Consider the following 21,544-nt stretch of genomic DNA (forward strand, 5'->3'; position numbering starts at 1 on the left):
TCAATATGTTACGGGCAATTATTTACTAATGCCTGTCCTCAGGAACGACAGCCCTGCGATGAGAAACGTCCGTTTTATAACATTAATAAATATTAGTTTGCATAAAGTTATTTCAGTTAATTTGTTGTTCACCTTCATCGAACTAGATTAGGAAATAAATTATAATAAATTCCCATTGATTCTCTTTTTTGTGAGACTCAGAAACCATGTAATGTTTTATAGAAAAGAAGCCCATGGTTTTTGACGGAAATCAGACTTCTTTTGATAATTCTTTCAAGAGAGACTTGAATTACAGGCCAAGCAATAGAAAAATAATATTATTGTCAATTTTAAGGTAATATGTCGTGCGTTATTTTTTCAGTAGGGAGAGTTCACTTTTCGAATTGGCGTTGCAGAAGATTAAGTGACTATGTTACTTTATCGATGTGTATAGCTCATTTTTTCAGGAAAATGTTGCCTTAATTGCACGGACAAAGGCTAGCCAATTGGACATGGACTGACTGGGACTTGCTTTGAAACTCAGCTTGCTTGACTAGCTAAAATGCGTGTTCGATCATGGCTGCGATCTGATCGAGAAAACTGAAGTTTTGTCATGCATTTGGTTTTTTTGCAGTGACGAAATATATGTGGATGTTTTATGAATTGATAAATTTTGAAATTTAATAATATTTCATAAATTTAAAAAATTCTTAAATGTAAATAAAAATTATCTACTGAAACTATATAAGTAAAATAACTATGGAGCTACGATCTTTGGAGTGTAACTCTAAACTTGACGTATGTGCAGCTCTATCACCAAAAATGCTATTAATTAATTTTCTCTAGCATGCCAACAGTGATCACGATTTTGATTTGTGTCAAATTTTCCGTTTTTTTTGCATTTATTTTAACAATGAAGCCTTCGACGAAGTAATTTTTTTATTTTTTTCACTTACTTAAAAAATCATGGTTCGCTGATCATGTCCTTGGTTCTCTTCAATATTAATCCATCTGACGAATGAAACGAAATAATCGTTCCCATTTTCTTCATTGGAGTCACGGACCTGCAATTCAAACCTGAAGCACAGTGCGCGCTCGAATGGGAAACAGTTTATAAATATTTTTCCTCACTAGCGTTTGCTCGTTTACGTTTACAAAGACAATACTCGTTGCCGCTTTCGAAATGATGATATGTTCTCTGGACGCCAAGCTTGTGAGGAAAGCCCCAGCGAAGACGGCAGTGCGTGTTTGTAAAGGACGCTTGTCAAACTTTGCTGCGGCCGCCGTTGTTCCATATCCAGCCCAGGCGGTGAAATTGCACTGGGAATTGGAGCAATCGTTGTCATTGCTGTCAGAATATCTGGATTACAAACACGTGGTAAAAGTGCAATGCGTCTGGGAGAGAAGAGGAGAGATCGACGTCCTGCTGTTTCTGCTGTTGGTGCTTGCAGCATTCTTAAGACGTCATTGAGTGCAGATGGTTTTACATTTATTTGATGCACTGAAATATATCCGTATACACACAAAGGGAAGCATAAAGTCAGAAATATATAATATAAATTATATTTAAGATGGAATCCAATCAGTATGAGATAAATCATTCAATATATGAATTTTCTAAAAGTCACTATATAGACTTCGAAATGAAAACGAATTAGGTAATTTTTTGTCTTTACTTGCTCATAATTCTAGAGATTTAGTGTAGCGATGTATAGCGATTAATCCAATGTGTAGAAGTAGTGTAGCGATCAATCCAATGTAGCAACCACGAATATTACTTCTGCAATGGGTTCTTATTATGCTTAGAATATGCGATTGTTATGGCATGTTTTATTTTTTGTCACAGGCAGAACCTATTAAAGTTCACCTTCGGTACAATAAGAGACATTGTGCAACACATTTGCCATGGGCAGCCATGAGGCCGCTTGATATATTATCTCACCGTGTATCTGTCGGACTTACAATAGCAGCATTTGAATCGCAGCTCAGTTCTGTCTTGTCCATTGCACTGGGCAGTTTGTACTCGTATGCATAATGAACGGCTAGAAGGTCTTTCAGTGTGAGTGTAATTATTATTTTGCTATTTTAAAATTTCTGTTTTTCGATATTTATAAAGTACAAGAAGAACATTATATTGCACGTATTAGTTACAGGTTTCTTCAGAGTTTGACACGAAAAAAACACATTATTACACTCATCTTTGCATAATAAGATTTCTAGTCAAAAATATCGTTGTTCTTAAATTGAACGCTCAGGAATGGTTGGTATCTGTTGTCCTAACATAAACATATAATTGATTGATGGGTTTACTTTTGTTAACTTTGAAGTGTGGTTCACATCACAGTAGGTTTTGTCATTTTTTCTGCTTTCAGATCGATAAAGAGAAAATTGTTGGGAAAATATTCAAAAAATTCTGCAATTTTTTCTGGCTCGACTTAAACTCCTAATATCCGATTCTGCCTGGAATTTTGACATTAGGATTAAAAATTTTTTAAATCGCGTGAAGAGGTATAAATAATGAACCACAGCTATGACGTTTAATAGAAAGCAATGTAGTTCAGTAGATACATTGTAGTCTACAATAACGTAGTAAATAATCATTCTTATTGTGATGGACGCATTATATCAACAGTTTATCAACCTAAAACGCAAAAATCAGTTTTTGATAAACTTAACCACGAATATTCTTAGCACATTCAACATTAACAATTTTTTAGCAACGGTGATTTAAGAATAACTTCAGGTGAAACTAGATTAAATTGAAACCCCGTGTATAACAACTGCAACGAGCGTCCGGAAGCGTTACTTTCGCTCCGAGGAATCACTCCTTGTCGACCTTATTACTGACAATCCCGTGTGAGAAACTCCGCTGCTTGCAGTAATTACAAGTTTTTACTTTTGCTTTAATTGCTCATGAGAACGATAGCCAATACTGGGAAAACTGTTTTTGGTGCATCATCTAGTCCATTTCCTGATTTTAAAGGAACAATCTTCCGTGTAACTCGGACAATTAATTTATGATGCAATGGGAATGTGTCCACGGTAACAAAAGCAAGGGGTAGTTCGAATTTACTATATGCCTGTACAATATATAACAAGAAGAATATATTCCGTGTTGCTCGAATCAAGTCACTTGTCTGACACACATGAATGTGTTTACAAAACATATGAAAATAATGTAAACATTACGTTAAGACAGCTATTTTGTTTGTTGCTCTCGCCCTCCATAACTGTGCTTTATTGGCTGCAAAGCACACTATTCCGTCTTCAAAGTTAAGATCTGGTGAACACAACATAGGATCGAACGAAAACTAACGAAGAAGTTCCTGCTCTTCCTCGTAAAGAGCCAAAGCACAAGGCGAAACATTCAGTTCATTGTAGTCAGGGAAATCACAGTTGATAATAACGTCGATGAAGAGCTTGCCTGCTTGACGACGCCGTCTAGAATATAACGAGCGACACCGATGACTTCCGGAAGCACGGTACCGTGGCAGGCAGCGCTTTCACGACGGGGCTTAGCATATGTTTACCGATACCTGGTTGCTTAATGAGCCTAGAACCTTGAAGTTTTTATCATTAACAGCTTCAAGCTAACGAGAAATTAACATTTTGGCAGAAGCCATAACACCTAACTCAGACAAACTGTTTCTAGTAACTGTTAAAGCCACTGAAACGGTTCACCACTTCACAGCGGTGCGAATATTTGCCACTAAACGCACTCTCATGAGCTGAGCGCTGAAATTTCGTTCAGCGACTGCACTTCTTTCAAGGAAACCAGTGATTAAAGCTAGGTGAAATGTTGGTGCGTTATTGGAATTGGTTGGGAGAAATGTAGAGAGCGAGATATTTTGTTATAAACATTTTCATGTGTGGCTTTTTTGTGCATCAGGCATATTTAGACTAAGTATATTTATTTCTAGTTTGTTTACGTTTCTTTAGAAAAGCGTCGTGTAGATTACCAATTCTTACAGTGAAACATGTTTATTGATGGATGCAAGTGCTGTTCCTTTAAAATTTGTGAATTAATTATGATATTATCTGGCGAATTAAAATAAAAATATTCTCCTTTAAATTGTCAAAACTTTTTCAGAAACATAAAATTTGAAGGATATTACATTATCTTCTGAAAAACTTAACTGATTGGTAAATTTCAACCACGTCTCATTAATGTTAAAAATATTGACTGCTACGTCAACTCCCAAACGGTAAATAACGGTCATAAGTATTAACGTGCTCGTGTTGCCCTTAATAGGCATAGTCCGTATTGAACCTCATGTTGCAATACAGATTTTTGGCTTAAATGAAAACATATTTGATTCGAAATGCTACGAGCTCTTACGTCCACATTTCTGAAAATTTCTGAATTATTTCGTTCACACCAAAATAAAAAAGGGGGTAATTGATCACATGGGCTTCTTTATACCAGGATTGTTTCTCGAATTTTCCAGTCGAAGAAAACTTCTCAAAATTTGCAGCGAAATCTAATTGGCTTTGGTGATTATTTTCTTTTATTAAGAACAGCGATTCCTCCCTCGATGGCTTTGGGATTTTTAAAGGACATATAGTATAACTTTTGCCTATCGAACAGAGGAAAACTAAATATCATGTGACGGATTATAACATATTGACTATTTTCAAATGAATATATATTCACAATCGTCGTTCGAAAGAAGTCGTCTTATAAAAGCGTACGAGGTTTTGACCCGATTAATAAGTGAAAATTTATTTGATTTGGGGGCCGTACCTCTGATGCTTCATGGTAATATGTCGTGCAATGTTAAATGAATTGAGCTTAACAAACGTTTATTGTCCGACTAGAGGTAACCTGTATGCTTCTCTTTAACTTTTAGGGTTTCCAGTGAACCTAATTATGTACGGCGATTATTTGATAATTTTCCTCGTATTACATAAATGATTGAAGAAATTTTTTACAAAAAGTAAATTAATGAAAAGGGATTATCTGCTCCTAAAATAATATTTTAGGAAAGAGAAAATAACACAAAAAATAGAATTAAATCACTGTTTAACAGCTGCCCCATCAGTAGCTGCATTATTTTACCCTATACGCACTAAATGCGAACAAAAATTTTGTAATAAACTGATGCTTACATGATTACAGAAATGCTTACATGATTTTATGATTTGAAAAAATATATTGAAGATTTTAATAAGTGCAATAATCGTGTTATAATTAGCCATTGACTGCCCACAGCAGCGCCAACTCGCGCCGTGTTGACATTAATCTCCGTCTGACACGTACAGCTGCCCGCGCTGGGTTTGCTGCTCGTCACAATTGATGAGAGGGAAACCCGCTGACGTTCTCATCCTCCCATTGCCGTGGTTACATCTCCGACAACAGGCGCTGTAAAACAAACAGGACCTATTGAAATTTTTGTTCATTTTTTTACTTGACACACCTTGAGAATACTCTCATACAAATGACTTAGGCTTTTTCCAGATAGCTACGCACTTGTTGACCTTGTGTGGGTCATCCTGACACAGTTTGGGCAAATTTACGCGTAGATTACGATTTGTACAATATGAGCCACTCATTCTTTTTAGTACACGAATCATGAGAGCCTACAACAGAGCATAAATAGAGAAGTTTGTTTTAAAAAGAACTTGAAAAAGTTAATTATCTCGAAACAATTTGCCAAAATTAAATGTTGATGAAAAATATTGTTACAAAATTGGAATTTAGAACAAGACGTTGAGGTAAATAATAGCAATAATATGATATCTGTTTTATCGGTAGAATGATCTTTACACATCGTCGCGTTTTGCAATTTCAGTTATGACGATAACTTTTCTTTCAATTCCATACATTTGAATAGTTTCAAATGACACTAAATGAATTAAATGATCATGATAAAGATTATAAATAACGATAAATAAATTATTAATTTATCATTTACTTATGACAAAAAATTGATAAAACTTGTAGCTGCGGAGACACTTAGAATAACTTCTCGCACGTTTCATTATTTCAAAGCTCAGTGGCTACTCCCTTAATCTCCTTCTCATGAATTATTCAGTTTTCTCACTTCATGGATTAAAAGAAACTATGGTATGCCACAAAGGGCGTGAGGTTCGTTATTTAAATGTATAATGTACTTAATTTGCATACATAGCTCTATTTGCATAGCTAAATTACCCAAATGACTTGATAAGGAACACTGCCAAAATTCTCAACAATATAATAAAATGATATTCCTAAACGGTTTATTTCAAAGAGTTTATTATCTGAAGGGAAATAAATGAAATAACATTTTACAGTCGCGAGAACAAAGAGAGAAAAAATCGAAGCGTTCAAAAAAAATTGTTAAGGTAAGCAGATTCTCATCTGATTGTATTGTTGTTATAGTATCTGTTCATTAAAAATGTTCGGTAATTTTTATATTTCTATAATTTGAAATGGATTGCTGGTTTGCTAAAAGTTGGGCTTTGCAAAACTTTGAAAACTATTGTGAGTTTCGCGGAATCCTGTGTTAAATAAATTTAACATCAATCAGTATTCACCGCATATTTTTTGTTGCCTTACTTAGCGAACAATAGATTGAATTTATTTTACTAGAACCATGTATGTCTTTTCAACTCTGCACAAGCTCCGTATGGGTACATGTTAAGTGGAGAGGGAGTAAGGGAAAGACACTGTATCTGCATACCATGCACGATAGCACAATCGTTCGAGGTCTTTACCATTTAAGGGGAATTTTTAACTCCATTGCGAAAAAGACAATAGGTTAATTAGTTAGCCCAAGAATGTATTTCATGCTGCACGTACGAAATCCTGGCACATTTTCATAACATGGTCAGCACTCAGGCACATGTCCACAGTGAAGAGGAGTAAGGGGAAAGGCACTATCTACATACCAAGCAGGACAGCTCTACTATTCGAGGTCTTCAACCACTTTACTCCGGTCACACAGTACAGAATCAGGCATGGTCGGTCAGTGTGCGTAGGATACTTTCACCCTCACCAAGGATTTTATAATGCAGAGCAGCAAGAAGCTCTTCAGCTCTGATCGCTCTTACGGACTTTCAGATCGGTGACCTAGCCTTAACTTCCACTTTGGAAGGCCGAAAGCTTTCTAATTACGCAATTGCTGCTTCAACTGAAAGGATGTCCAGTGACTCGGGCTTTACCATATTCAAGCTTAATAGTCATGTTATCGTTTATATTTAAGCAAACTCTTACGTTGAATATGAACATTTTCTTTCCAATTATTCATCTGTATACTATTCAATCTCTTAGCTCTATTTTTAATGACATATCTAGCTCAATGCATCTTGACTTTTGATATAAAACATCTCGCATGACAATTAAGTTGGAGAAAGTTGTTAATGTATATGAACATGTTCAAAATATGGCGTTATATAGTGTTTCATCTGGTGTAACGGATCATGATGAAAATTATAAATCGATAAAATTGGAGTCTGATAGATTGTATATGATCACCAGAGCTGCCAAGTCATGACAAAATTCCTACCTGCTCGCTTGTAATAATTTTGTTTCCGAAGCTCCAGCTCAACATGAGGCATGAAACGAACTCTTCTATATGACTCTGTTCTCTTATTTATGTACACTGATTCCAAATTGAGCAGTTTCCGGTCGTAAATGATACCTTAATTAATATCTCTCGCTTACCTCTTTCTTCTTCTTAATAATGCTTATCTGCTGTCACTAAACATCGTCACGGGACATTTATTTGTTGCTCTACATCCTCCGGAGACATCGGAGTGCCGGCTTTCTCGGCTGCTGCTGCAGGTGCGCCGCGCTCAGTAAAACGTCTCTCTTAACACGGTCCTAATGATTATAAATTAACCATGCGGTAATTAGGTCCTCTCTCACGTAGCAGTTATTCTCTCGTCTAGTTCAATGTTAGGAGTGTTGTTTTCTCTTATTTTCTGCCTTATTGAAGATTAAGATCTTCAGAGAAACGTGTCTGGCGAGAATATAATGATGTTAAAAAATATAATCTATCAGATTTTCGTTAATTTTAATCAGGGTAATTTATTTTTATATGTTCCTATGAGTGCAGATCACTAAAAAATTATTCCTCCTGATACAATTTATTATCGTCAGTTGCATATGATGTCATCGAATAGGCATTGACTTTTTGAGGAATATTTTCAATAAACGATTTATCTGTTACATTGCTATATGTGAATTAATTTAAGTTACCCTGAAGCTGTACTGGCAAACATCGCATTAATTAATTGTTACAATGACCTTTTATTGATTGTCATGAGTGAACAATATTCTGAGAGAGCAAGTATATTGTGCTCGGACATTATCGTAATATTCAAAAGATTAAGTGCGTTACATTGAGTACATTTTTGCAACAGCTGGACGGGCTCTTTGTTCTCTCAGTGTATGCGTTGAGACGCGCATATTATAAAAAGCAAAGACAAAGTTTGCTGCCAGTAATTTAAAATGTGAAGAGGGACTTCCAAGCAAAAAAATCAGATGACATTTTATAGGATTAAAAATCGAGGTCACAAAAAGACGGAAATTTTTCGCGTGCAATAAACATTTCCTTCGACGAAAAACTGCTCAGAATGGTAATTGAAAAAAACTATATGTTAAATGTTTAAGTTTATTATTAAACCGTAGCATAATCATGGGGTGCTAGCCTAATGCCACTTATGCTTTAAGTATTAGAAAATCACAATACTATGTTGCAGGTTTTCAATAAAAAAAATACTCAGACAGTGCACCGGAAATCAATGAATTTTCAATCGAGGTAAAAACAGGTCTAATAAAATTAGTTGAAGTTGTTTCCTGCAAAAGAAACACTTAATTGCTCGAATGAGGGTTGGACGGTCGGGTTGTAAACCTACTCAGCAAACACGTGGGACAACTTTACGGATATGAAAAAAACAACAGAGATTGAGAAAAGATACTGAATGATGAAAATGATACTCACACTTCTTTCAATTTCCTGATTTTCGATGCCCGATTTGGAGTATTAAATTTATGTTATTAAATAGAAGAGTAGCTACTATTTAAGAAGAGTTCTATGCAGCAGACTTTTGGTTAACTACCGACAATCCCACAGACGCTTCAGGTCCTTTTCCTCCAGTCTCTTGGATTCATAAGCTTCTTAGTAAACTCTAAATTTAGCAATATTTAGAAATAATACTTACTTGGTTCTTGCAATTTCAGTTTAAGGGTATTCAAATACTTTAATGTAAATTAAAAAACGTAAAAGTAATGTGTATATATATTTTTTTCAGGATTACCATCCTACTGTGTCTGGTGGCTCCATCAAGGGACCTGGAGTGAAAATGGTGAGTAACAGACATTTAATTTTTGTACGTTAGTACTACAATAATAATACTAATAATAATCCAACAAAGGCGTCTTTCATACACAATATTTCAGATCAAAGTTTCGCTGTATAATACACAGCCACCGTACATTCATACCGTTCTCTTTAATTTACTGGAATCTAATTGGAACTAAATTGATGTCTTTCAAAGACGTGGGTCATTATCCTAATGATGGTCAATCTTTAAGCCAAAAGCATTAGTTTTGAATGTAGCACATTCACAATAGGGTCGAAGACCAATTCCGCGAAGCACTGTTCCCCCTAGCTGAAAATCGGCGAAGTGCGCGGTTTTCCAGAAATATTATTGTCAGGTTTTTTAGTGTATCGTGTTCATAGATCATACAGGGCTTGAGAAAGGGCCATCAGCACTTAAAATTCAATTATACTAGATGTATTTACATCACATATTATTTTATATAGTATGAAAAATAAGGGAAAAATATCGTTTCGATATTTCGTTGAAATATAAATTTCGCTGTTGGTCATGGAACGAAACGCTCGTGACATTCGAGGAAGCATTGGACTTTGCGATCAAATTGCAGTCTATAACTATGATTATCCTCTGATTACGATGATTTGAGCAATTTTTCACTCAAGCATATGCGGGCAGTTAATTGTGGACGGATAATGTATGGACGTACACGAGAAATGCTTGCGATACATTAGTAGTTTGCTAAGAATTTAATTCGGTCTTACTCTTCACTACGAGGACACATCTTCAGCTGCTAACTTTCGAGCCCGATATTCTGGAGTGTTTAAGGAGCTCAGGATTTTCCGTTTGTGCATTCCACTGCTGGTGGTTACTTAGTGTGCTTGTGCAGCTAATGTGAGCAGATTGTTTGGAGAACCTACTTTCTAATCGGATGAACCTCAGCAAACACACCGTCTAGGCAAGAGAGATTATCTTGTATACCGAGTGGGAGCCTAAACTGATACAGAAGATGTTTGTTTTTTTTAAGAGATTAGCTAGGGTCCTCTTGCAGGAAGTCAAGCCAGACAAAATCACACAAAATAATTCTTAATAATAACAATAATAATAAGCGATTAGGTTCCTTTTGATTTAGACATCATATGTGATGATAATTTGCAAGCTTACATGATATCATAGTTAAATATGCATGCTTTACCCAGATTGCTCAATCATTAACATCACGAAGGTCTGCAGAAATTTTATCATGATAAATAAGAAATCTTGACAAGGTAAATTCTAAAGCATAAATGCAAATTTCCTCTTCCGTGTCCGTTGTAAAGAAGGCATTATTTTCGCCTATGAGTTCTCTTAGCTCGATTGCCATGCTTTCGTTTCCGTTGTATAGACGGCATTATATTACCTGTAAGGTCTTATAGCTTAATTGCCATGCGAGTGTTTGATCACAGCAGTCAACATACACTACGGACGCCGCAGCGGTGGCCAGATGGCGCCGTGAGCGCGGTCGCGTATTCAGCGCAGACGTTAAAGACCGCCAATTGAATGAGCAAGAAAAAAAACGTTACGGTTTTTCTATGGTGTTCCTCGAGCATTATTTTCTGCATAATTTATTACTGTTTAATTATGGATTCGACATCTCGCTCCGCATAAATCACCATATATCGTCACCGGCCTTTTTTGGCAAACATTAGGCAATTATCAGGCATTTTCTGATTTATGTTCCGGAACATAGCAAAGGCGTCTTGAATTAAAGTATTAACTTGGAACTTTATTCATGAAAAATAAACAGGCCTAAAAAGTATTATTCCACCAGATAGTTGCGAATTAACTACAGGAGTTAAAGGTCCTTTATTATTAGGCAATTACTCCTAACGACTAAATTTTTTACCTGTATAGTCATTCTAGCACGCAAGATAAAAACTTTAATGCACTCCAAATGACTTGGCACGCAACGCGTGGCAGCAGCGATGCTTACTGTGCGGCGTTGAACAGCAAGCGTCAGCCGAGTGGATGATTTTTGTCTTCAATAACTTTCTTGTTTTCTTGTTCTGTTCTGTAAGTTATTCAGTCTGAACCACTCGTAAATTATATGAAAACAGAACTTTTTCACGAAGAAACTAGCGATTTTTTACATGAAGAGTATCATTCTCTGTATAATATAATACAAAAAAGCAGTAGAACAAGACAATAGTAACTTCTTTCAAAACAAACTGCTGGTTCATTACCATCGCCCTAAACTGTTCTTGAATGTTATGCAGGTTATTTTATTCATTTAAGAAAATCAAGAACAATTTTAGTTAGCTATGCACTCCACCCGTAAATAAGAGAAAACATTACCGCATCAATAAGCATTTCGAACAGGTTAATTGAGCTCTGGCAGGTGCCTGCTTTACGAGCCATAAGCTTAGAACTCATTTTTTTCCTCTCGAATGACCTGCTTTTGCTTGTATTTTCTTAGTTAAAATTACAATACACGGGACCAGCTGTTTGCAGCAGCCACCTGCTGCCTTGACGCCCTCAGTGTTGGAAACTGTGCATTTTTTGTCAGTATTAAAACGTCCAATTTTCAGGCGAATAACGTTCATAGCTCACATAAGCGTTTAAATTTTTCTATATAATATTTTTTTATTTAGGTTTAGAAAAAATTCAACTTATCTTGTGCTAATGAGTTTCCGAGAAATGTTTAGAGAGGAATATAGACGCAATATAAAGACAAATTTCCACCAATATCGTGGAATGGAGAGAGTTTTTTCAATTCCTTTGCTTATGTCACTTACATGTACCGCCATATGTAACTTATCGTTGACATCTGCCGCCGTGATGGACTTGGTCGCCGGCGTTGACGTCACGACGAAGGGGAGACGCTGTGACGGTCAAGGCGACGTGCTACCGTTAGCCGTGCACGCATCTGTTGCCTCCGCCATGACGTGTGCGTTGTCTTAAGGACGATGCAGGCAGAGTGGGCAGTAGCGCGCTACATGTAGCGGTAGCGGCGCTACATTTAAGCAATTGTAGCGGTAGCGGTAGTGCCCGCTACATTTAGAGCATGTACATTTCAAAGTAGCGCTGCCCAGCTCTGGTTGTAGGGTGAGATGTTGCATCGAGGACGACGAAGGAGTGATAAAAGCAACATCTAGCTAGAATCTAGATGTAAGAAATAGGTTGTTGGAGTTGAGATATGTGCTATGTGAGCAAGGGTCTTGTTATCACGGAAATAATTGAGTTGGAACAGGTTGATGCGTGAAACAGGTTGATTCGTGACTTCCGTTGCGTGAAAACAGAATTTGGTTAACAATGTGTGGACACTGTCAGTTGAAAAAAAAAACCTTCGTTTACTTGGAATACATTTTGTTTCTTAAGAATTATCGATAACTGCAAATACTGTGGGCCAAAAAATTTTATTCATTTGGAAAATTTTATTCATCTCAATGAATACATTCTTATCTCGGAACACATGAGACGAAAAGACTCTTGGGCTTTCCTTGCTCGCTGCTTGCTAATCAGATTAGAACTTTATACGTTTCGTTAACCAAAAAATAAATACATTAATTATTCAGCTTGATGATGAATCCAATATAATTATTAGTTAAAGCGTTCCATCGTCTCGTTAGAAACGAATTCTATTTTAACAGGAGACAAAGTGGAAAAATCTGACCTGAGACCCAACTTGAAGTGTTTAGAAAGAGCTGGAAAGAAGAGCTTTCTCTCGACTGGCAACTTTCGGTGAGGTCGGCAGAGCTTACGGGCTTCATGACACGACTGAACTTTCCTCTTTGTGCCGATGTTTTCCGTGAACCTCACACTTAAATGTAGGATGCTACATACAGTATACAAGAAAGGACATTTTGTCATTCTTTGGATGCAGAAATGACGTTTGTTTTATTTCTGACTATGTGCGGAAAAGATATTCTTTATTCGCTGGACGCACCAAAAATTTGCTTGAGATATTTCATAATGGAAGTTGTAAAAATTTGCAAAAATTCTACATAGAACTTTTTATTTTATTTAAAAAATAATGTTTCATAATTGTGATAAAATTTCACACGAGTCATTTACCTTAATGACTAGGTTTAGGTTTATCAGCCATAATCCTCTGGTAGGTTCCAAGGCAGAAGCTAAAAAGACGCTCACCGGAATTTTTCACCTGTTTGTCCCATTAGCAACTTTCAGCAACTTTCTCTTTCTTTTGCGGTTGCCGAAAAGCACATTTGTCTGCTATAGAGACCAGTAGCTGCGGCTGAGGTCCTAGGTTGTCGAGCCTGCGGTAGCAACTGCTGAACAATGGTCTCGTTTAAAAAAATGAAAAAGGAAATATTGGAAAGTGCAGATACTTTCCATTGATATGGGTTTATCAAAATGTTTGAGGGATACTGAAATACTTAATTTGATACCGAATAGTTTGAACAAAAATTAATTTAAATTAGGTGAGTTGATCGTGTATGTAGTGCGAAATTCTAGTCGATCGCTTTATTAATAATCCAAATATGTGGCATTTGCTTAAAATATTATAACGAAATATTAATTGCGTCATACTCTGGCTTCAAAATTGATCAAAAATCAAATAATAACGTGTATTTCTTAAATTATGCAATACAAATAAAAGTTATGTAAATTGGAATAAGTGTTTACCAGCATCGGAGTCTTCCAGCTCCAAATGGATATATTGAGTGGAAAAATAAATCAGAATCGGCAAATAAATGTATGTGAGTTCTTTCAAATATTTCATTGAATTTACTAAATTTCTTGTTCAATGTAGAATTTTTCATTTGGAAAAATCACAAGCAAAATGTGGCAAAGCCTTCCATTTAAAATATTCTTCGATGAACTTCAATACAAATGCAGGATGCATCTTCAGTAAAGAAGGGAAATGTATCTCAAGGATACTAACTTGATATTGCCTTGAACTTGAGGATACGTAACCCTTGCTAGCGCCTTAATTACAATGTGGCCGAGTTTTACATTTAAAATTTTCTTTGATGAACCTCAATACAAATTCGGGATGTATCTTAATTTAAGAAGGGAAATGTAACTTGAGGATACATAGGAATATTATTTAATCTTAAAAAGGTAACCATAAGTTATCGCGGTGTGAAGTGACCCGTATCATGAAGATCGTCCTCTATTATAGAATATAAACATAACTTAAAGCATAAGAATACTTTGGAAAATTATTTTATATTGAGAATGTTACAAAAAAGCGTTTAGTGTAAAGTGGCTAATATCAAAACGATCATCATCGTTTAATTAGCCTCCCCGACATCAGATGCTCCTAACAATGGGTGCAGGAGAAGTTTCATGCGATATGAAACCCACGCCCTTCTATTCTTAATATTTTTATATTTTTACGGTTCTGACTTAATTCAGCCCTTTCACCGTGAGCTGCTCTATATCGTAGCATGACTTTCATGCAACGTGATCCACGCGTAACTTTTTAAACCACGCTTATTTTCGGCTATGACGCACTCGCATTATGGTCGACCCTGCAAACCAGCGAAAATATTGATAATTTTTGAATCATTTAATGATATTTTAAATCTTTTTATGAACACCAGTGTGATAGACCATTCTCTAGCTGTTTTCTGGAAATAGGTTCAAAGGTGTTCAATTAGAGAATGGTATTTATCATTTTAAAATAGTTGGCTTGTGCTTACATGTAATGGAATCCTGATAATATTCTCTAGAATAAGCCTTTATTTGTTCTTCAAATTCTTCGCATTTCCGGCAGAATGGCTCTTGATCTTGGATAGCCAACTTTTTTCAAGCAGCACACAGTCAATTAACGTCCAAAAATTTTTTATACAATTTAAAAAGAAGTCGCAAATTTTCCCGATTAGTTTAAATTTATCTAATTACTCTCAGAATTGATAATTTTACTCCAAACAAGAGGTGGCAAGGAGCCAAGCATTTCATGGCAAAACAAAAGAAAACCAAATGAGCGAACGGCTGAAGAGGCGTGACTGTTCGTGAGCTCCACATGAACGTACGGCACGATTTTCTGGGCGAAGGTACGTCCGATCTTTCTTGTTAATTGATGTCCGTAATTACGACACAGCTTTCTTTATAATCAACCGAGGAATAATTATACTAGAAAGGTTATTTATCGACTACCTTTCCCTTTATTCTTGTGCTGAGGTGGCGATACTATCACCTTGGTCGCTGTAGCGGACGCTGAATTTTCTTAGGAGCTTCCGCTACTACCGCGGGGCGGCCTCCAAGTTGACGTCCTAAATAGACGCTAAGTGTTACCTTCTTAGCCTTCTATGAGTTATGATGCGTGTAGTTATCCAATTCATTTTTGTTTATCGTTTAAAGAAAATATAAAATGTTTGAGTCATTTTTATATTATACTTGATAGAGATGTTGGATAATTTAAATGCCTAAACAAGAGATCAAATGGGCCGATTTCTAAGCTAAAGTGAGAAGCGCAAGGTTAGAATTTTCACATATTTAGTAAAGTCTTGACATAAATTAAAGTTAGGTGAAATCTACAAAGGCACTTCATGCTCTCACTGAATGTTCTACGCCTGATGTAATTTAATCCATTCAATTTTGAATGTTTTTTTCCGTTATTACTTTATTAAAAAGTTCTGTGTTTCTTTCTATTTCCTCAGGCCTCAATATTAATGCATTTATCGATCAAAACGTTAAATTTTAGATAGTTCTATAGATAGGTGTACAGGAATTTTTGTTCAAATTGATTTATAAAGAGTGTCATGTAATACAAGCGCCATTTGAGTAGGCCGCCTAACTCGTTATGACTTTCTAAGTGACTGCAGTCAATTGCTTGTAATTCACAAGTCACTATCTATGAATCTTTATTCGCAGCAATAAAGGAAGCAGTTTTACAACCGAGGATCCTCAATTGTCACCGCACCAGACTTGTTGAGTCATGCGTGAAGAATCTAAAGCCTAAATAATGTTAGCGCAAGGCTGAGGGCTTCGGTGTTCTTGAGACTGGCTGCGGCAGAATGATAGTTCAAATGACATTTCATATACTTTAATGCCTATATGCAAGCCGAAAAATAATCAGGGTCTATTTAACGCCGTGAGATAAAGTGTACGTTGGTGCTTATTTTGCGGTAGAATATTATAAAATATTCGGCAATATCCTCTTCCAGTGACACTTCATATCCTTAATTGATATTGTAATTTGGCGACATAGGAGCATATATGTACCGTTGATAGAACAACCTTTCCTAAAAATTCCTACACGTTCTAAGAATTTCTGTTGTTTCTCCGAGTTATCGGGTCTCTGTGACAGGTTACCTAAGCAACTTTCCCAATAGGCGTGACATACACAGAAAAACATTCTCGTTAGTTTTCTCGTCAAGATAAGCAAGGAGCCTGTGAGACTCTAAACGTCATGGTCAGCGTATTCAATTATAAAAGCTTCCGCCGCGTCATTGGTGAACGCGCTACAGAGATGACTCGACGCACTTACTGGCATTCCTCAGTCACACTGTCATATCTCTTCAGTGTTATTTCATGATAAACTTCTGTGGGCATCGTATTTGCTCTTGAGTTTCAATTTTTTTCAGTTTGATCAAAATTGTTTAATATCAAGTACATTGAAGTACATCTGAGCACATAAATTTACATTGATATAAAACAAATATCTTTCACAGAGGATATTTCTATGAAAGTCATTTGATCCCGTGCAATGTCTTAGTATGAAGCTGAATGTCAGAGGAATAAAATTTTTATTGACTCTTCAATCCTAGACATAATGTTTAAGAAATAAATTTAGATCAGAGGCAAATTAAATTGGCTAACACAAAGTTTCAGTAAAATGCATCAGACTTTATCTACTTTGTTCCAAAATTGAAACATCACAAATATTTTTAATATTGAAAATAATATTTTCATCATGAATATTTCGGATTTCTATTGATTGCATTAGAACCTCTAGATTTTATTTACAAATTTCGTTACATGCAAGACAATGTATAAATTAATGAACCGATGTAAATAGCCTCACAGAAAGCATACAAGGAACAAATACTTTAGCAAAAGTTTCCAAGACCTCAGTGTTTCCGAGGATACGGAATTTGCGTTTCTTTGAGCTTATTACCTTGAGCAAGGAGGTTGACCTGAGGCCCTTGTCTGTTCTCATAGAGCACAGGATGCTGTCCATTATACGACCATTGTTGTGAGGCAGTAATTTCAGTAGCATTCAGAGCGTGTACGCGTTTGATCATATATTGATCGTATACAAGGGAAGACCTCAGAAGAAAGGCGACAAAAGGAATACTTTGGTGCCGGCAAATTGAACCAAATTCTAATTTCTCACTATGGAAGTCAGTCGAATAAGTTGTTCAAAACAAGTTTGCATTGGAATGTCTGACAAACAATAATGCAAAAAGGTGTTTGATAGCCAGGTATGCGAAACTTCTTCTATACCTGGTTTTCGAAATTTGAATGATAATGAAACCAATATATGTATGTTAATTGTGATGCAGGTGCTGTCCTCGTAAATATAATTATAATTTACATTCTCTGTTATTTCATTACCACGTTCGTTGCACTGATCGTTAGGAGCGCGTAACTTTCGCATCACAAAGAAAGCCAGCTATAAGTAAGAAGCCAAATGCGTTGCTGACGCCATTATTCTTTGGTAATCAGATGCTGGTCTTAAAAAAGTAATGTTATCGCCAAACACTTTCGCTCCTGGTCGAACGCTGGCTCGTAGTTCTGGAGATTTCCGCTGTTTATCAACTTACTAACAAACAAAAGATACTTCGTGACGAAGGTCCAGGCATACGACAAGACAGAGCTGTCAAATTATTTCGCGTTTACGATGTGCGTTCTGGAAACTGACGAGACTTTTTGGTACCAGTGCAAAGGTAATATTGAGTGACAGGGAATACATTTGTGAGATACTAATGAAAATTTTGTTTGCAAAAAATAATTTTCCAGTATGTGGTAAGAAAATGGTACAAGAGGAACCGAACAATAAAGCATGTCTGACGCAGCGGTACGAAACCTCATTGCAGCTAGAAAATCCCAAATAGAAAAAATTTCAGCTAAAAATAGAATTTATTGTTAAGTCATGAAATTGACTAAAAATTTAAAAAAAACAGCCCAATTTTCAGGATTTGGGAGTTCAATTTCTCTCCCATTAGAATTAGTAATGCTGCAGCGCTGCTGTTCGTGACGTTAATGTACATGATTTTTTTCACGTGTTTCTGCTTAATTATGGAAATACTTCATGCTCTGTTGTTCGAATCAGCCTAAGAATTTATCTACTGGATAACATTTATGCAGAATTTATCTACTGGATAAATTTCCTCCAAAAATTCCCAGTGTCATTCCCGCTCATCGTTTATCAGCTCAAAAGTTGAATAAATCGTCTTCCGTTTATTATAATAAATTCACTCCAGGCGACAAACATTCTCCAATATTTGCCAGCACCGGTTAACGCATCTCTTTTTTGATTCCTCTGACAAACATTTTATATCGCACATTTTTAATACCTCACTGTTTAAGCAATTATTTTTTTATCTGAGAAACATTGCGGTGATATGCTTGAAACCTCATAGCAAGTTGAACAAAACATTACGTATGATATCAGCGTTCCATCAACACTTCAAATAAACTAACATTAAATTCTTTACAGGAGTAAGCCATTATGTGAGCAACAATAGAGGATATTCAAAGAGTGCACTATTCATATTAAATGATTGTAATGGATAAATGTATCATTGTATCCGCAAGTCAAAAAAATCTTTTATGCTGATAGTTTTCTTTTGTATCAACGGTTTTATTTCCCCGATTTTCTGTCCTATTGCTATGATTGTTATCTTAATAATAATAAACCCTTATGATCATTGCCCAAAAAACCTATTAAAAATGACCTGTTCATTGAGCGCGCTAAGGAGTAGTTTTATTATATCTAAGAATACGTGTGATAAACGTCTAAAGCTTTATATCGTTTGGTCTTCTAGATGGGTTAGAATCTTATTGACTACGCATTATTTTTCTTTTCACCTTTCTTACAACGCGTGAATTTACTTGATAATTGTAAAAATACGACATTAACGTCGGTGAAAGTTTAGGTATACCAGAAGTCATGCCAGACGCATCAGCCTATAGTACAGAAAAACTTAGGGCAAGCGAAGGTAGATCAAACCATATCATTTTATTTCTAAATAGAATATCCTTTTTTCTCGTGAATTGCAGTGAGGCGGTAATAGCTGCCGTGATGTTTCTCGCCGCTATGTTCCGTAGCTTTTTATTTACATAAATATATTTCGGTGGATTCCAGGAACGTTACAACCAAACAAAAATCTAAATCCTTTATCCCTGCCACACGAGGTGTCGCTAACCCTCTGGTCTCAGCAGTACGATAAGCAAACATGTGCGTTTTTCGTACATGGTCTGCTGATATTAGTCCACGTCCAAAAGCAAACACTATACAGAGAACAGTGCGTGATGTATCTGAATTATCCTGGAGTTGGAAGGATGTCACGATTTGATCTGATGTAATTAGTCAGAGATCCTACTCAGAATATAGAATTAGAATCCTACTCAGTTGGATTCTATTCATTCATTAGTTATTATTTGCTGAAGTTATTGTGAATTTTTGATTGATTTTTTTCCTTTACATATATGAGATTAAACGATACTTTTAAATCTAGTTTTATATTTTATTTAATAAAAAAATTTTGAGGTAAATACTTCAGTGGACGTAAAGTGAAATTTAATACAAAAATACGGCGTAGAACACAGAAGAAAATGAAAAAGTCGAAATAAATATTCCTAATAACATCTAATGACTGGATTCCAGCGATACGTGTCTCTCATTATACACACATGAACAACCATACGATGTCACACGGCCTGCACGACGCAAATAACGATGCAGAGTTCGAGAGTTCGACTCTAATGTGGCAGTCGAACTTTCTATTGCACAATTTTCCCGCAAATGATGCCCTGCATGAAACGCACAATTTGAATCTAATGAAAGTAACATTTATTATTGAAGGAAAGTATGTTTTTTTGACAAGGACACTGACATGGAGTTTTACATCAAAGTGATTAGGTCAAATCAATTAAGACTTTAAATTAGGTTCGTTGTTTTCTATTATTTCATAGCAATCTTGTAGCAAATAAATTAAAAGGCTGAAATTATGTTTGTTGAAAATGTACTCTTTTCACTGCTCAGTTTTGCTTCGCTCATGATCGGAAATGCTTTCTACTAATCCGTTTGGACATTTTTTTGAGACACAACTTATTATTTTCTCCTTAAGTTTAAAATAAGAAACGTATTACGTGTGAACTTAAAATAAACTTCACAAAGCATTTCCGTATTTCATTTTTCTTATTGCATCAAAACTATCGCATGAAGTGCATGTGATTTACAGAGAATAACACTACAAATTTTGAAACACACGTGTTAATTCTTTTGATTTGTTAGATAGTATAAAGCTATTTTAGAGTTAAATATTTAACCGGAACAGAAAGCTCGGGTCTCGTTTCATGAGACCTTCTGTCTCACCTCAGTTCGTCTCATGAGAGGTGAAAGGCCGAGACGCGGTCTGGCCTCTGGGCCATTCTGGCTTCGTGCCAGTTATGCCCGCCTAATTTACGCGTCATTAAGAATTTCTAAAATTGTGTGTGTGTGCCGTTGGTTCCTTGAAATGCGCTCTATGTGGAAAGAATCTTTCTATTACTAAATTAGATTTGAATCTGTAGCATTGCATTATGTTTCCAAGATTTATGTTACCAAGATTTACATCATGTTCCCAAGATTATGAACATTATGTTCCCAAGATTTACAGTGTTGAGCAAGTTAAACGCAAATTTAACGCCTAGTAGTTCACCATTTCTTATTTGAGAGCACTAATGACAGTACATTGAAAATTTTTTCAGCAAAGATACATGAAATTTATTTTGCATTTTATTTGCTCTCAAATACTTGCTTAATATGGGACTTACTGTGAGCAAGCTTATGGAACCAATGAAGTTATAAAGTCATGATTTCTAATACAATTGAGCCCAATTCAGGATAGCGTATTCCATGTTTCAAACATGAATTAATTCCCTGGAATGTTTTTAATGTAAATGTAATTTTTTAAGCGAAGCTGCCATGTAATTTTAGAGTATTGTGTTAATATTGTATTTGTAAAACTGGCATGCACTCCTAAAACAGTGTTATGTAATTTAACAAATGAATGACGTGCAATCAACGATTACAAATTCGGTATTATCTCATTTACATCATTTCAATGCAAAGGCCCAATTAAGTTGAGGTTCAAGTGTTATTAAGCCCTTTGCATGATCTCATTTTCTGCCTTATAGC

At 35.8% G+C, this 21,544-nt stretch overlaps 1 protein-coding gene across 1 annotated transcript in view; it reads left to right on the top strand.

Annotated features, from left to right (window-relative positions):
• Positions 1-21,544, top strand: part of LOC108679989 (extensin-2) — a 44,669-nt gene that overhangs the window by 3,530 nt on the left and 19,595 nt on the right. The window contains exon 2 of the mRNA XM_018168741.2: positions 9,220-9,273. Within this exon, the coding sequence (XP_018024230.1) occupies positions 9,271-9,273 (3 nt within the window). The 5' untranslated portion in view covers positions 9,220-9,270. The remainder of the gene's footprint in view (positions 1-9,219; positions 9,274-21,544) is intronic.

The sequence above is a fragment of the Hyalella azteca genome, unplaced genomic scaffold, assembly GCF_000764305.2.
Source record: "Hyalella azteca isolate HAZT.00-mixed unplaced genomic scaffold, Hazt_2.0.2 contig14244, whole genome shotgun sequence".
NCBI classification, from domain to species: Eukaryota; Metazoa; Arthropoda; class Malacostraca; order Amphipoda; family Hyalellidae; genus Hyalella; species Hyalella azteca.